The sequence below is a fragment of the Peromyscus maniculatus genome, chromosome 15 (genome assembly GCF_049852395.1).
Source record: "Peromyscus maniculatus bairdii isolate BWxNUB_F1_BW_parent chromosome 15, HU_Pman_BW_mat_3.1, whole genome shotgun sequence".
Lineage (NCBI taxonomy): Eukaryota > Metazoa > Chordata > Mammalia > Rodentia > Cricetidae > Peromyscus > Peromyscus maniculatus.
This window is the reverse complement of record NC_134866.1, coordinates 7,012,797-7,030,960: the sequence shown is the minus strand read 5'-3', so window position 1 is coordinate 7,030,960 and position 18,164 is coordinate 7,012,797. Positions and strand designations below refer to the sequence as shown.

At 39.7% G+C, this 18,164-nt stretch overlaps 2 protein-coding genes across 2 annotated transcripts in view; both read left to right on the top strand.

Annotated features, from left to right (window-relative positions):
• Nucleotides 1-17,116, top strand: part of LOC102913818 (uncharacterized) — a 49,469-nt gene extending 32,353 nt beyond the window's left edge. The window contains 1 exon segment of the mRNA XM_042261858.2: nucleotides 12,613-17,116. Within this exon segment, the coding sequence (XP_042117792.2) occupies nucleotides 12,613-13,688 (1,076 nt within the window). The 3' untranslated portion in view covers nucleotides 13,689-17,116.
• On the top strand, nucleotides 2,030-11,745 carry LOC121822879 (zinc finger protein 728-like). The gene is made up of 3 exons (XM_076552209.1): nucleotides 2,030-2,611; nucleotides 11,130-11,256; nucleotides 11,642-11,745. The coding sequence occupies exons 1-3, from the start codon at nucleotides 2,606-2,608 to the stop codon at nucleotides 11,743-11,745; spliced, it is 237 nt and encodes a 78-aa protein (XP_076408324.1). The 5' UTR covers nucleotides 2,030-2,605.
• Nucleotides 17,117-18,164: the final 1,048 nt, after the last annotated feature.

Below are 18,164 nucleotides of genomic sequence, written 5' to 3'. Positions count from 1 at the left end.
ATAATAAAGTTGCCAACATGGTCTAAACAAACATGTTAGGCCTGAGATCTGACTCTGGGTAGAATGTTTCATATGTATACCTGGATCCCTAATATCCTGCTGGATGAGTCTCCCTCTTAGATTATCCATGTTCTGTTTGTAGTTCCTCCTACACTTGAATTAAACACACAACTCCACTAAAGAAAACAGAGAATTCAAAGAGTTGTGAATGAATGCTTATCACTGGTGAAGGGATTTTTTTTCTCATGGGTATTGTCAGGTATTTAACCAATTGCTTTGTATGTATATTTAAATATTGATAAAATATTGTTCCCTTTAAACATCATGGTCCATCCTCACAGACAACTCCAGCCAGGACTTGAGAAAAGCCCTGCACTTTCCCATTATACAGAGACTGGACAAGAAATGATACAACTAGCTCTCCCAGAACTTGACAACTATCCCAGTTTTCTTCAGGGTTCCCTAAAGATGCCATTGTCCCCAGACAGCAAGAAGTAATTTTAAGAACACAACACCCACATTCCCAAGAGTTGGGTGGGTGGTTTTTGGTCATTAAGAGGATATTTGTCATCATTTTGGGGTGTTGGTTACAAGTTGTTATTGGTAATGATCAGGGAAAAAGTTGAACAAAGGAGATTAGATTCAGGGATCTCATTCAAAAAAGAGAAAGGGGAGATTATTTAATCTACTTTTAAACCAAAAAAAATCAACTACTAGTCTTAAATATTTTACACTGATATGGATTTTTAATATTGATACAGATTTGAGGTTATTTTTGTGGTACTGTATATATGTTTCTACTATTGTTTAAGATGTTTTTGGATATTGATTCAAATTTAAGGTTATTGCCTCGACTACTGACAGTATGCTGTCCAAATTGTACAAGCATGTCACAAAAGAAAGTGACTACCGGATCTTTCCAAGACAAGGTAGGACAGTCCTTCAAAAACCTGCTTCACAGAAAAGTCTGTCAGATATTCTATGCCTGCAGGCCGAAGATGGATGCCCCAATGTTACAGAGGAACCTAGGGTGCCTGTCCAGACAGCTAGCTGCTTCTGTCATCTCTTAATTTTGGAAGTTGTTTGCTCTGTACCTCCTGTTTACTCAGGTAATTTTATATCTTCTCAGGTCTCTGATGGAATTAAAGACTGCCTAATTATAGTTTTCCTTGTTAACAAATTCAGAAAAGAAACTCACAAAAGAGGTGTAAAGTCACCTGGTGGTGGCCACACTCCTGAGTTTATGAAAAGGCAGGAAGAAGTAGGTGCTGTGGATGTGGTAGAATGGACACAAAAATTACACAGATAAATCATTGAAAGTGTGGGAAAGGACTTTACAGAAAGACCCTCAGATGCATTCTGGGAGTCCATTGCATGTAAACCAGAGATCTGTATATTTCACTGTGTTGAATGATTTTAAACATCTCTGTGGTCCTGACCCATGTCCTTCACTGTATGGATTCTAGCATTCATCTGAACCCTATTCCAGCTGTGGATTCTGATCAAGTATGACTCATACTGTGTGTCAGCACAAGAGAACAAGGATTATTATTATTATTATTATTATTATTATTATTATTATTTTGTTTTGTTTTGAGACAGGGTTTCTCTGTGTAGCTTTGGTGCCTTTCCTGGAACTCACTCTGTAGCCTAGGCTGGCCTCGAACTCATAGAGATCCTCCTGCCTCTGCCTCCCGAGTTGCTGGGATTAAAGGAGTGCGCTACCACCTCCCGGCTGGATTATTATTTTTATTACTGGGTATTGAACAAGGATTATCTCTTTGCATTAATTGGTCTTAAACCAAAGCTACCTGCATTATAGTCAAGTGCTTTACGGTAAGCCAGCCCCCCTGTCCGTTCTCTACATTGTGTTTAGATATAAAGTGCCTATGAATTGTCCTTGTTAGCCTTGTTTTCTGTTCTTCCATCTTACGAGCCCGAGACTCTGGATGACAGGAAAAGTCACCAAGGATGGTTTCAAAATGCATCTGGAGGAGATGATGCTCAGTCCTACATTAGCTTCCTTCTTCTTCTTCTTTTTCTTCTTCTTTCTTCTTCTTCTTCTTCTTCTTCTTCTTCTTCTTCTTCTTCTTCTTCTTCTTCTTCTTCTTCTTCTTCTTCTTCTTCTTCTTCTTCTTCTTCTTCTTCTTCTTCTTTTTAAGTAAAACAGATAAATCTGAGTTTTCATGCGGTTGTTAAGATCCCACAGTAAGTAGAACTGAGCTTTAAAACCACAACGTTTTAGCAGAAATAACAAGAAAACGTGATAAAAACATTACTGTGAAAGGCTCAGATCATAGGCATTGGGTGCTGGAATCGCAGGACTGCAACAGCCCGAATCCCCTGTGGCTGTCCCTGAGCTCAAGCCTGTTTCCTTCCAACTTGATCTGCACACAGCTGGACAGGAACCCAGGCACTGCACAAATAAATCACTTTCCTATGTCCCCGGAAGTCCTTCGCTCTGACTTGTGGGAAATGTAGTTCCGACCACGATGACATCACAAGAAGGGGCTGTGGATACCGAACTTCCGCGTCAGTCTTCAAACTTAGCTTCTCCCCAAAGTTAGGCGAGTGTCCTGCTCAGCACTGGGCTTGGATCTCTGACATGGAGGTTGGTGCAGGGTGCAGCGCCGTCCTGCAGATCTGAGGGACTGTGCACGGTGGCGGGTCCAGCGCGGAGGGAGGGAGCTGACTTGGGCTGGTTGGGAGGCAGGAGAAGCTGACCTGGGGGTGCTGTGCTGATCTAGGCTGGGCCACTGCACTTGCCTGCGGGTTTGTCAGGGGAGGGGGCGTGATGCCAAAGCCATATGTTGTGAGTGTCCAGTCTCTCAGGACGCCCTGCTGCTGCCCGTGTCCACCTGTGCTTCTGGGACTGGAGAGCTGGCTCAGTAGTCAAGGGGTGGAGAAGGTTGGAAAGAACAGGATTGCAAGGGCTATGGGTATGTCACTGCTGCTGTCTCAGGAGCTCATGAGAGCTCACTTTCCTGCTTGGCTGGGGAAACATGCTCTTCCTAGTGCTCCTCGCTGGCATGGCTGTAGTCAGATTTCTCAGTCCTGGCCATGTGGACATCTAATTCCTCCTATACATTATGCCTGGCCTATCACTCCTGGTCTGAGCTCACAGAGGTTCCTATGGTTCCTGGTGTCCAGAGACAGAGTCCTGCCAGGGTGATTGTTGTATGAGATGTTAATTAGTACCCCCACCCCCACCCCCTTTGTTCAGTGATTTGCTATGGATGCCTCCTGTTGAATAGGAATTCCTGACGTACACTCCTGTGACTTGAACCATCACATTAATACCCCTGTGGAGCCACATAATAATCTTGTAATTGGTATTAACCCCTCATTGTACAATCCACATATTTACAGATTTTGAACTTCAGAGTGGAAGGGACTAGACAATAATACTGCATCAATCCTGTTTGATACTGTGTGGTATCAGATATTTTCACCTTTGAGAGAGGATTTAGTGTGATGACAGAAAGGTACCTCATGATTGACAGGAGGGGGCTTGCATATTTCTGAAAGGGAGGAGACAAACTGCCCTGCTGATCTGGCGGGCTGTACATTGTCTTCTCATCACACACTTTCTTCTGTCTCTTCACTTTATCAACAGTGTCTAAACTCCCTCAAACATTCGGTCACCGAATGTGGTTTCCAGGTCCACTGATGCTTTATGAATAGTTCTAAAACGATTTACCCAAGTTTTTGTGCTGTCCTAGAGACAATAAAAGATAAATTTGGAAGGCTATGGCTCACTCACAGTCCTTTGATTTGCATATAGAAGCTTCCTCCTCATGTGAAAACTGAAGCTTTAGTCTTAAAGGGAAAGAAGAGTAGTTCAATCTGGAACAATCTGAGTGACCATGGCCTGGGAACAAAGATTTAGGTTATCCAAAATAACATGCTCCAACATGGAAACAGTTTCGTGGGTTTACAGAAAAAAATTATTAATCAAGGCAAATTTAAAATATATTGGTGGGTACCCAAGAGAGGCAGGTACTATGAGATGGGGGACCTAGTCTATTTAAGATACTATCTGGTGACATTCTTGGCTTTTGGGTTGAGGGAAGCTAATGTTCTGCCAAGTCAGTGGATTCTAAAAGTTTCTTATCTATTGTCAGCAGCTATTTGGTCCACTACAGATTATTGCAAAGAATGAATGTTTCTGAAGGGTAAAAGTAAACCAAGATAAGGTAACTACTCTTTGAATCTGCAAAATTCCAGTCTCTCCACAGTTCTGAAATTCCACATGGTCCATCAGTCTCAGCAGACACAGACTCCTTCCAAGAGTTTTTCACTCACAGTCAGACAATCCTCTTATCAGTAATTTTCCTCCACAGCCCCTCCCCATCTCATGTGCTCTTGCATATATCACCCTCTTCAGTCTAACCAGTGTTTGTGCTGGAGACTGGCTTATGACATTGAAGTCTACTCTTAAGAAACACGGGCTTCAAACCACTTTGTCCTATCTACTAGAATTCTCAATGAGTTTCTAACCATATATAAAATAATAGACACTTCTTAGTTAATGTCTCTAATGTGTAGGGAAAATAGTAACATTCTGTGAGGTGGGAAAAGCACACTGCCTTGTACAACAAAATAGCTTCCTTATGATGTAGAGACAATACAGCACCATGCTCACATATATCCTACAGGCCCCAAATATTTATATATGTATTTTGAATTGAGCATCTGCTGTGGCACATCCCTGTCATCTCTACATTTCAAGCAATGAGGAAACCCCAGAGTTCAAAGTAATTCACTGCTTCCTAGCAAATTCAAGGATAGCCTAGGCTACATTTTCTGCTCTTGCATTAAAACATTTTGGTCAGTGAGTCCAATGATACTTTTCAAGTGCAATGGCATGTTTTGAGTTGAAAAGTCTGACTCAATTTGTCTGGCAGACTCTATCAAAAACTGTATTCAGTTGTTTTTTTGTTTGTGGTATGTTGACAGCAAAAGAAAGGAATAATCCTGAGAAGCATGGGTTCGGATCATTTTCAGCTTTGGAGTTGAAATTTCTGTCACTGAGTCCAAGGACACTTTTCAACTTCCATAGTTATGTCCGTCCATAATTAGTGCCCCAGTGTTCTCCCCAGTTTCCTTCATGAAGTTGTATATATCCTGAATTCTCTGTGTTGGTACCCTACTGTGTCCCTGCAGGGGTGTTTGTGACCTTCATGGACAGTAAAATAACTAGGCAGGGGAAGCAGGAAGGTGGTTCTGCCCAACAAAATTCAGTAGCAGGTGTTGATTCAAATGTCAGGAGTGTGACCTCTAGGTCTTTATTTTAGACACATTTATGCACAAGCACAATTAGATGAAAATTCTTCTGGTGATAATTAGCTCAACCCTGTATTCACAACAAAGCATACTTTGAGGAACAAAGTAACCTAAATACAGATCATAGGTGACTACAAGGATAAAGTAAAGTCTTGTAAAGTCTATACAGATAAGTTCTATAGATTGAATAAGAAAAAATGGCTTTTAGAATGGATGAGAAAAACTAATTTATAAGCGTCTGGAGGAAGGTCTGTGGCAGAATCAGCTCTAACCACACAGATAGAACAAACGTCAGCAGGCTTAAAATCCACTCCAAGCTTCTGGACAGAAAACAGGCTTTGCATTCCTTCGCCTTGAAGAAAGAACCCTGTATGCTTTAAATTCCAGGTTCCTCAAGTGAATGTGTGCATGCAAAGACCTCGGTGCCCCACACATGTTCCCACAAAGGTCATTTTTTACTTTCCTGGTTTCTGCAGTTACTCCAGGCTATGTAAAAATGTAAGAGGATTTAGAGGTAGGAGCCTCAGATGACAAAGGCATGTGGTGTTTGTCTTTATGGATCCGGACTATCTCACTCCATATGATCTCTTCTAGTTCCATCTATTGACCCGTGACGTTTATTTTCTGTATAGCTGCAGAGTGTTCCATAGTGTCTACGGACCACATTTTCATTATTGCTTTGTCAATGGAAGGATATTCGTGTCATTTCCATTTCCTAGATCTTATGATTAGAACAGCAGTGAACATGGTTAATCAGCTATCTTGGATTGAATGTCAGTTGCAATAAATAGTACAAAGAGTAGTATAGTTGGGGCATATAGATTTATCTTTAGCTTTTTGGAAATTGTCTGTAGATGGACACTTCCTGTCCTGACCATCCACTCCCTGTCCTGATAGCTGCTTTCAAATTACCACACAGAGACTTCATATTATTTGTAAATGCTGAACTGATAGCTCAGGCTTATTAATAACTAGCTTTTAGATTTAAATTAACCCATTTTTATTAATCTATGTTTTACCATGTGGCTCATGGCTTCACCTGTCCTCTAGCATGTCTTGCTTCCTGGGCAGCTCACTGGCGGATCCCCTGACTCCGCCCTCCTTCCCATCATTCAGTTTGGCTTTCCTGGCTAACTTCCTGTTCGGCTACCGGCCTGTAATAAATATTCAAAGTGTAGAAAGGGATTGTTCCACAGCAATTCTCTTTCCTGATTTCCAGAGTGGCTAACAGTTTGCAATCCCACCAATAGTGGATAAAGTTCCCTTCTCCCCACACCCTCTCCAGAATTATTTGTTAGTTGTTTTGTTGATCTTTTGCCATTCTGACTGGGGTAAGAGGAAATCTCAAAGTTGTTTAGATGAACAGTTTTTGAGAAAATTCTCTGACATTTTCATCCTCTTTTGAGAACTCTCTGTTCAGGTCCCAGGCTCATTTTGTAAATAGGTCCTTTGTTTAGTTGTTTTGGACTCTTTTTTGTTTGAGTTCTTTGAATTCTGGAGTTTACTTTGTCTGTCAGATATATAGGTGGCAAAGGTTCTCTTCTATTCTGTGGCTTTTTCTTCACCTGATTGATTGTTTTTTTAGCTGTACCTAACTTTTTAGTTTTATGAAATCGCACTAATCAATTTTTGGCCTTAATTCTAAGGCAAATCAAGTCCTATTCATAAAGTCCTTTCCTGTACCTATTTCAGGTGTGATGCTGCCTATGCTTCCTCCTGTCAGTTTCAGTGTTCAGGTTTTCACCCTTTAGTTCTTTGATCAGTTTACTGTTAGTTTTTCTATATAGTGATAGATCCAAATCTAATTTCAGTCTTCTTCCAGTGGACATCCATTTTCTCAGAAACGTTGGTTGAAGATGCTTTCTTTTCTCCACTGGATATTGTTGGCATCTTTGTAAAATTTAAATGGCTGAAGCTATTTATGCTCATGTTTAGGATTTTTATTTTGTTCTTTTCACCTGGTCTACATATCTGTTTGTTGTGATGCCCCCCCTTTTTTATTACTAAGACTGTGTAATATATCTGGAGGTCCAGAGTGGTCCTCCTTCTAACACTGTTCTTTTTCTCATGGTTATTTTGGCTATGGCTATGTGGGCATCTTTTATTATTCTTTATGAACTTTTGATAGTGTTCAGTTTTGTGAAGAATGAGATGTGGAATTTAACTGGGATTGCTTTGAATCTATAAATGGATTTTGGTAAAGTGGTTTTTTTTCACAATATTAATTCTACCAATACATGAGCATTGAATGTTTATTTTCTAATGTCTTTATCACTTTCTTCATTTGTTTAAAGTCTCTCTTTCAAAGGGCCTTGACCTCCTAGTTTCATTACTGTCAACTTTCACTGACCTATACAGATCTGTGTCTGTAAGACCTGGCATCTGAGGACCTGAAATAATGGGATAGACTACAGCTGTAGATTAATGCTGTAGACGACCTTACTTCAGTTTCAGTGTACTTTATACATGAATGTAACAAAACAATGATCCAAGGAAGGTTGTTTGAGTTTAGTTGAACATGATCAGAAAAACATGTAAATAAATGGGAAAAAGAATATACTAAATAATTCTAAATACCAACAGAGCAGCCCTTTCCCAGAACTTTCTCAGGACAGACCAATTTTAACACAATTGACTGGCACATACTATAGATTCTATTTGAGAAAGCACAGAACAAGGTGGAAAACTATATCCAGATTCAGAGTATATTTACCAGATTGGGTTCTATAGTAATGTTCTGACATCCAACAAGAACAAGCATATTTTAAATTAAATTTAAATGTTTGTCATGGGAGACAAAAAAAGTCACATCCAAGAACAATCCAAGGATCAGAATGCACCGGAGAAAAAAGGCCCTCTGCCCTTCTTCCTAGAGCTTCTCACATAGTTCCCCCAAGGCATTACTCACGATACCTTATTCTTTTGACTGTTCTGACACAGTCCCATATATTTTATGCTTTTTGAGGCTATTGTGAATGGGTATGTGTCCATGATCTCTTTTCTCTGGATGTTTATTGCTCATATATAGAACTATTGATTTGTGCAAATTGATTCTATATCATGCCACAATCCTGCATTGGTTTATATTTCTAGTCATTTTCTAGTAGAACTTTAGGGATCATTCATGCATATCATGTCATCTGCAAATTGGCATGGTTTGATTTCATTTTTCCTAAGTGTAACTCTCATCTTTAATGTGGGATACTATTCGGCTACATAAAAGGATGTAATATGGTCATTTGTGACAATATGGATAATGTTAGATTTCTGAATACAGAGTAAAGAGACAAAAGGCAGGAAAGAAGCTGACAACAGAGGTGTAGCTAGAGAGTTTTTCTCTCCGGGTCCCACCAAGCCCCAGCAGTCCGACAGCCCACTTATAAAATAAACACACAGATGCTTATACTATTTAAACTGTTTGGCCTAATGGCTCAGGCTTCTTATTAACTGTTCTTATATCTTAAATTAACTCATTTCCATTAGTCTATAAGTTTCCACGTGGCTCGTGTCTTACCGGTACCTTACATGTTGCTTGTCAAGGTGGTGGCTGGCAGTGTTTCTGCCTCAGCCTTCCACTTCCCAAAATTCTCTTCTCTGCTTGCCCCACCTATACTTCCTGCCTGGCTGCTGGCCAATCAGTGTTTTATTTATTAAGCAATCAGAGCAACACATTTGACATACAGAACATCCCACAGCACAGCAGAGACTGTTAATTTGTACTCACAGAGAGGGACGTGAACTCTCATCAAGTCCCACATTATGTGTGACTGTGATTGTGCTATCAGACTTACTTACCTATATCAGAAGCACATCTAGCTCTGATCGCTAGCACTGATCAACTGTACTTGGAGGTAAAACAGGATTCCTATGAGATTATGGGTGTCATTGATCTCAGTCATCCTAGAAAAAAAAATGCCTTTTGGGTCAGCCTGTCTCAACATTGGGAAACAGTGTGATAGAGAATGTGGAGAGAAAAGTGGGCTTTTTTTTTGTTTTGTTTTTTTCGAGACAGGGTTTCTCTGTGTAGCTTTGCACCTTTCCTGGAACTCACTCTGTAGGCCAGGCTGGCCTTGAACTCACAGATATCCTCCTGGCTCTGCCTCCTGAGTGCTGGGATTAAAGGTATGTGCCACCACCACCCAGTGAGAAAGGTGGGCTTTATGTCATAACAGTTTCCTTGTTCCCTGGCCCCTCATTGTACCCCTATAAAGGTTATAGCCATATTTTCCCTTGGTAGAACCCTCAGTTTCCTAGGGGATTGAGACTGCTCCTCACTGTGCGAGCTAATGAACAAAGTCCTGTTTGTTGAAGTTCAGACTCCTGTCCCTTTTCTGTCTTCTGTCTCTTTATGCTGTCTCAGAAATGTAGCACTGTCAGTCAGATGTTGAATCTAAAGAATTTTCAATCAAGAGAGAGATGTGATTTTTTATTCCATTAGCTGGTGACATCAGGAAGAAGAGGTCTGGAGAACCATGGATCAATGGATGTTCTTGTTTACTTAGATAACAGGAAGGAATGTTAAGGTACTGTGGCTGACCTGAACCTACAGAAACAAGGATTCCAAATGGATAGGTATGGAGTGGGAAGACCAGGGATGAGAAGTGAAGAAGAAAAAGACATAAAGATGACAAAAGAAATAGTTGGTACCACACAGTTTTATATTAACTGAAAACTCAAAGGCAAGGAAGTTTATTAAGAAATACAGCATGCTATATAGTATTACCAGGTGGTAAATGGTCAAGGTCAGCAGAGACTTAATCATACAATGTTGGTGATGAGAACACAGGATACCTTAGGAACAGCTGCCTTAGGACTGATAACCCCAGTCTCGAGAGAAGAGTTAGATCCCCCAGTAACTGCCACATTGCCTCCTTCATGGCACTGGATCCTGTGTCAGACTGGCCTGGCCCAAGGACACTGTTGAACAGGAACAGAGAACTATAGTTCCCATTGTCCTCTCATAGGTGCCTCTGAAAAAGCCTTGAGTCAATGTAAGTTGTCACATTGAATACACGTATTTCTAAATTTCCTAATTATAAATTTATTAAATTGCTTGTTATTCAATTTTGTCTGTGAGTTCTTCATTTATTCCTCTGCCCCTTGGCTGATCACGTCCCTTGGTGCACTGTCATTTGCATCATTCTCCACATGCTCAGGATCCCAGGCCTCACCCCAGAGTTGCTGCATCAGATCTACACCGTCACTGTATTTCTCATTCATGATTGTGTAGAATATGTTGAGAAATATCTTCTCCATCAGCACAGCTCTCTATTGTGAGAGATGTGTATAATGTGTGCTGTATTATAATACAAACATGGGACACTAAATGCATATTTTTTTCTAAACTTTAGTATTTATTCATTCATTTCCAGTGTAGGCGTGTTTTGCTAGTGTGCATGTCTAAGAGATTGTCTGAGCCTCTCGAGTGGAGTTACAGACAGTTGTGAGGAGCCATATTGCTTCTGGGAATCAAACTCGGGTCCTTTGGAGGAGCAGCCAGTCCTCATAATTACTGAGCCCCCTCTCTCGACCCATCATACTGATTCATAGATACACGCACTCTCTGTTTTATGGTTCTTAAAAGTATAATATTCATAGGAGTTTCTAGGACATTCTGCTATTCACTTTGTTTAAAGATCAGTTCCATGTAACATCACAATACTATATCAGACTTATTTTAGGGGTATTGCTTACATATATTAACAGTGCTTCTAGCTATCCTGTCATTCTTGATGACGTTTAGATTTGTATGTAGAAGCAGGTGATACCTCATGTTATTTATATATTATTGACAGTTTTAATGAATACAATGTGTGGTATTCATTCACTGTTCTTTATTTCAGGATGTCCTGTCATTCTGGGATGTAGCCATTTATTTCTCTGCAGAAGAGTGGGAATGCCTGGGCCCTGCTCAGTGGAATCTGTACAGGGATGTGATAGTGGAGAATTACAACAATCTGGTGTTCCTGGGTGAGGATCTCTTTCATCACAAATTCTTAATAATTGTCAGCATGAAGCTTTCTGCCTTTGTAGAATATATGATGGGAATTTGTACTTACAGTAGTGGGTGGTAATGTTAGAAATTAAGTGGAATGAGCAGGGTGTGTACACGTTAAAGAGACTGTCATACTCTTCAGTTTTATTATTTTTCCTTGTAACTAAGGAACATGAAGCTCAGGACCTGCAAATCCTAAATTCCTCCTAAGCATTCTGATGTGGCTGTCACACAGCACAGGAAGAGCCACTCCTCTATGACCCTTTATTGTAGCTTCTTATTCCCTGTGCACACAGTCCTGAAGAGGACATCTTATTCGCAGAACACACTAACAGTGTTGTTCCCTTTTCCCACAAACAGGTCTTGCTTCATCAAAGCCATACCTAGTGACATTTCTGGAGCAAAAACAAGAGCCTTCAGATGTGAAGAGACAAGCAGCTGCCACCATGCACCCAGGTGTGTAGGGATGAGAGGGGGTCAGTGGATAGAGCGGGAGGCCAACAGTGCACCAGAAATCTGGTCTTTATCCTGAGCATTGAGACATGAGGTGTTGGTGGAAATCATTTTTCAGGGATCTCTGTTTCTGTCCCTTGTTTACAAAGGAGGACATCTCAGAGGTTTATGATGCTTTAGTCTCCCATGCTTTGTTCTCCTCCCATGAGGTCAGCTTGTGTTTACGGTGACTCCAAAGCTCGGTCATTTCTAAGTGAACTTGACTTATTTTTCATTATATGATTATCTTGGGTATTTATCCTCTTCATAAAATATGTATAAAGAGTCCTGTCTTAAATCTTTGAAATATATAATTTAATATTGTAATGACAGTCCTCCGATTATGCAACTTAACTTTCATACCTTTCAAAACTAAAACTCTGTGTCAGAATACTTATAATTACATATACATGTGTTTTCCATGTTTGACTACTTTTACACTTTGTGTTTCTCCAGTCATAATGTTTATATATTTGTTTAAGGGACTGATTTCCATTAGCATAATACTCTTAAGGGTCTTCTTAACTCTTTTTGTTATGCCTTACTTCCATGTTTGTCTTTGATTAATATTCCTTTGTTTCTATGTTCTATGTTGTCAGGGTCTTCTTATTTCAGTGTAAGGTTATATGTAAGGTTCCAGCTATTATGTTTTTAAATTATGTTCCATTGAATACAGCTTCAGAAATTTGAATATAGCCTATCATTTACAAAGGGAAATGCAAGTATGATAATAAGTAAATGTTTCTGTTTTAAAAAATAAGCATTGTAACTATAAAGAATTTTGTTCAGCTCTCAATCATTTCTCAACCTTTTCTCACCAGGAAAAGAACAATACACAGACAAAGAATGTGATAAAACCTTTCATTGGAACTCACAACTTACTAACAATCAGAGGATTCATTTAAGAATGAAGCCCTATAAGTGTGAAGAATGTGGCAAGTCTTTTTGTTTCCCTTCACTGCTTTCTATACACAAGAGAATTCATACAGGAGAGAAACCCTTCAAGTGTGAAGTCTGTGGCAAGGCCTTCCATTCTCCATCATTGTTTTCTGTACACAAGAGAATTCATACAGGTGAAAAACGCTATAAGTGTGAAATATGTAACAAGGCCTTCCATTGCCCATCATTACTTTCTGTACACAAGAACATTCACACAGGTGAGAAACCCTACACATGTGAAGTATGTGGCAAGGCCTTCCATTGTCCATCTGTGCTTTCTAGACACAAAAGACTCCATACAGGGGGAAAACCCTATAAGTGTGAAGTATGTGACAAGGCCTTCCATTGTCCGTCAGTACTGTCTGACCACAAGAATATTCACACGGGTGAGAAACCCTACAAGTGTGAAGTGTGTGGCAAGGCCTTCCATGCTCCCCCTTTACTTTCTGCTCACAAGAGAATTCACACAGGAGAGAAACCTTACAAGTGTGAAGTGTGTGGCAAGGCCTTTCATACCCCATCACTACGTTCTGTACATAAGAGAATTCATACAGGGAAGAAAGCCTACAAGTGTGAAGTATGTAGTGAGGTCTTTAGCACTTCCTGGCAGATTTCCAGTCACTTGGTAATCCACTCTGGAGAGAAACCGTATAAGTGTGAGCATTGTGGAAAGGCCTTCTCTACAAAGTCATACCTAACTAAGCACAAATTACTTCACAAGATGGAGAAACTTTATAGATGTGAAGAATGTGGCAAACAGCTCAACAGTTCTAGAAGCCTTCAAGAGCATCAAAGAATTCATTCTGGAGAGAAACCCTACAAGTGTGAAGAATGTGGCAAAGACTTCAGAACTTACACAGCACGTTCTAGACATCGGACAGTTCATATTGGAGAGAAATGTTACAAGTGTGGAGAATGTGGCAAAACCTTTTACCAGTCTTCTGGTCTTAAGCAACACCAAAGAAATCATCTGTAAGAGAAAGCACACTGATGTGAAGAATGTGCCAAGGCTGTTTGGATGTACAAAGAACTTTTAAAACACCTGAAATCCATATTGGAGAGAAATGCCACAGTTGTGAAAAATATTGCTAACTGTTTAATAAGCTTTCTAGTATTTCTCAGCACAAGACAGTTCAAACTGGAGTTGACTAGTACGAATTTTCATGTGTTCATAAAATGTTTTACACTTCTTCAGACTGTAAAAGGTATCAAATTTTTCATTTTAAATAGAAGCCTTAAGAGTAGGGAAAGTGATAAACTTACCTAGCACAAAAGAAGCAGAGTGGAAGGCGGCCATACACATGTAAAGAATGTAGTGAGTTTTCCACTGAATGAATGCTTTCTGACCTCTATTGAATTTATCCTGAAGAGAAACACTACAATTGTGAAAGGTACAACGATGCTTTTGAAGGCTCCTCATAAACAAAAAAGAAGTTCTCATACTTAGCATCACCCCTACAACTGTGAAGAGTCATCATTCTGTGTTGCCGGGGAGCTTCTCTCCAGGCTCCACCAAGCCCCGCAGTCCCACAATCCACGTATAAAATAATTACTCAGACACTTATATTACTTATAAACTGTATGGCCGTGGCAGGCTTCTTTCTAACTGGTCTTATATCTTAAATTAACCCATTTCTATAAATCTATACCTTGCCACGTAGCTCGTGGCTTCCCAGCATCTTTACATGCTGCTTGTCCTGGCGGTGGCTGCAGTGTCTCTCCGCCTCAGCCTTCCACTTCCCAGAATTCTCCTCTCTCCTTGTCCCACCTACTTCCTCCCTGGCCACTGGCCAATCAGTGTTTTATTTATTGACCAATCAGAGCAATTTGACATACAGACCATCCCACAGCAATTCCGACCTTGCTATACAAGAGTCTCTGCAAACATAGAGTATGCCCAGGCCTTTAGTGGTTCTTTATGACTGTTTCCCCATCATAGAATTCCTATTGGTATAGTGCACTACAAATGCTAAGATTATGGCAAGGCCTTTATCTGACTTCCATATCAGAAATATCCTCTGAGACTTTTTACTAGTAAAAAAGTCTACACATCCAAAACCGTGGGAAATCCTTCAATAATATCACTAATCATAAACACAAAACTCCACATATCCAAATAATGTGAAAAAGCCTTCAATGATATCACCAATCAACACAAAAGTCTATACATCCAAATAATTTGAAAACACTTATGTAATGTTTTTAATCTTCATTAACACCAAAGAATATTCACTGGTGAGATGTTCTACAAATGCAGATGTCTTGTTTCTTTCTGCTCTCAACTCCACACAGACAAACAATATGTAATGGAGTCTCAATTGAGTGAATGCCTGGATCTGATTGACCCTTGGGCATGTCTGTGGGTCTTTTTCATGAATTCTATTTGACATAAGAGAATCTGGACCACTGGATGATGGCAGTGCACCTTGTGTATGCCACTCTTGGTGACTTAGTCTTGGGTGTGTAAGAAGAAAACGTAAAGTAACCATTCCTCCATGGTTTCTACTTTCACCTACTGCCTCTGTATTTTAGCTGTGTTCTCCTGCCCTGCCTTCCATGGATCATGAAATATAGCCAGTGAACTGAAATAACCCCCTTTCTCCCCTAAGTAGTTTTTGGTCATGGTGTTAATCACACCAACAGAAATAAAACTAAGTAAACAATATGTGACAGCTTTCTACTCTGCTTTATACATTAGTTATCAACCAGAGCCTTCATAATTGAGACAATGTCACAAAGCTTTATGATTTAATCAACCTTAACTACACTAGAGCATTCATAGTGTAAAAATGCCATGCTGTTACACAGAATATTATAAAGATTTTACTGTGGGTTTTTTTTTTTTTTTGGTTTTTTGAGACAGGGTTTCTCTGTGTAGCTTTGCGCCTTTCCTGGAACTCACTTGGTAGCCCAGGCTGGCCTCAAACTCACAGAGATCCGCCTGGCTCTGCCTCCCAAGTGCTGGGATTAAAGGCGTGCGCCACCACCGCCCGGCGATTTTACTGGTTTTTATCAACATTTGAACACCACAAAGGTCAAACTGCAGAGGAATCCTGTGAAAAGAAATGAAACTCAATTTAAGAAAATCTACTACAAACTCCAATGATCGGTTATTTGACATAACTTCACATCAGGAAATTTGGTTACTGAGAAGCCCTACAAATACAAATGATGTGGAAAGCTTTTGATTTAAACTCCATTCTGACTAACTATGAGTGAATTCACATTATGTAGAAACCCTACATGTGACTCTGGCAGTAACTGTGTACAACATATAAACCTCATGAGAGTTATAGCAGAAAATATTGGATGAAGGCAAAAAGCATAGCACAGTCCTTTATCCTCCCTTAAAAAGTAATGACTAGAGGGGAATTAGTGTAAGAGATCAATACTGTTAATAAGGAATGTTGAAAAATGTGGGTATTGCTTGGAATTAAAGTGACAGTGCTGTTTGATATGCTGAAAAAAATAACTCATTAGTGTCAGAATCATGCAGATCACTCAAGATAGGATATCAATTAGACTTGTAAACTTAAACAAAGCTAACCTTTCTGTTATTCAATCACACGACTATGGAAAGGTCACTTTTTTTTTTTTTTGCTTTTTTTGGGGGCGCGAGGGTGGGGGGTGGGGGAGATTGTTGCCTGTTTGTTTTTGTTTCTCTGTGTTACAGCCTAGCTGTCCTCTACCTCTCTTTGTAGACCAGGCTGGATTCGAACTCCCAGAGATCCACCTGCCTCTGCCTCTAGAGCACTGGGATTAAAGGCATGTGCCACCACGCTCAGCTGTTGTTTGTTTTTAAATGCTGTAAAACCAAATGATTACATTGTCCAGGATATTGGAGATTCCAAGAGTATGAAGGAAGGTAGTACACAACCTGCTATGGAAAGCTACAAGCAATGAGTGGAGCATGCCGAGGCAAGAGGCTATGTGACTTTCAGGCAAAACTGAAAGCGTGGGGCACATAAGTCCTTTGAAGTCAACACCAGTGCAGCAGTTTCAGAGAGCTGTCACATTATGTATTTGCCCTTCTGAATTTTGGGCTGATCCTTGCTGTGTGGCATATCTTCCATTTTAGAATCAGAATGTTTGTTCTGTATCAGTACATGATGGAAGTGGTCAGTTTTTATCTTGTAGGACCTCACAGATAAGAAACTGCCTTGAATCTCAGATTGGATATGGACTGGGATCTTTTATACTCTTGAAGTTGTTAAGTACTTTATGGACCTTTCAAATTGGATTCTAATTTATGGATCAAATGATAAATATTTGGGTTGAATGAAATATTATGATTTAAAGTTATGTAACTGGAGTAATCATGATGTCTTTGAAAAGAAATTTAATGGCCAGCAATACCCACAACCATATTTGTATTCATAATAAAAAGAAGGAATTACCTCTAAAGATTGTCCTCTGACCTCCATTTTTGGGCCCAAATACATAAATACATATGTTTGCGCACACATACAAAATAAACTTAAATGAGGTTTTCAATGTGTATTTTTGTTTCATATAGACAAGGGACGTAGAAGTAAAGCTTAAATCTCAATTGTTAATGTGATGAGATGATAATCACATGAGAAGCAAATTTCTGGTCATTCCTTTGCAAGGGTTATCTTGATTAGTTTACTTGAGGTCAGAATACCTGTTGACTGTGGGAGGAAGCATCTGTTTGATTGGGATCCTGCATGGTATAAGAAAAAAAGAACACCCTGAGAGCAAACCATTGTTCTATATCCTTATGCCTCTTGACTGGATGGAACATGACCAGCTGATTCAAGCTCCTGTTGTCTTAAAATTCTCACGATGTGTAGTGGCTTGAATAAGAATTTCCCCTAAGGGCTCATATATTTTAATGCTTATATATGCTTCCTAGGGGGCCAGCCTCCAGACAGCTCAGGGCTCAAAGGGAAATCCACAGCATTGGCGAGTACTAGACATTTCTATTGGAGGGTGTTAGGGAAAAAGACACGTCTTTTGCATTCTCTAGTCTTTCTTTTCCTGGTAATGTCCTTCTCTCATTCTTGATGTTTTCCTTCTAACTCTATTGATGTTTCTCTTCTAGTTCTTTCTAACTCTCATTCTTGATATTTTCCTTCTTACTCATTTTAACTCTCATTTGTGATGTTTTCCTTCTAGCCTCTTTTAACTCTATCTTTATTCTTTCCCTTACAGCTTATATACCCCAGCAAAATCTTTCACACAATATAAAAATTACAATGTTGTTACATTTTGTTTTTCGAGTAAATGATTACAATGAATACAAGACAAACAGTAAAAAACAGAATGCTTTCCATTACATGATTAAACATTTTATATATTACAGGTGAAAAACAAATTATCCCAAGAACTCTCATACATTCATATCCAAGCAACTTGTTATAGATTAGCTGTCTCGGTAAGTAAGGTATTCTTCTCAGCTTCTCAGTCAGGTCTTTTGCTGGCAGGCTGC

Bases quoted from the DNA above. Each gene is read 5' to 3' on its own strand.
- LOC121822879 (XM_076552209.1), top strand. The intron at 11,257-11,641 runs GTGAGGATCTCT...TCCCACAAACAG, and splicing joins CAACAATCTGGTGTTCCTGG to GTCTTGCTTCATCAAAGCCA.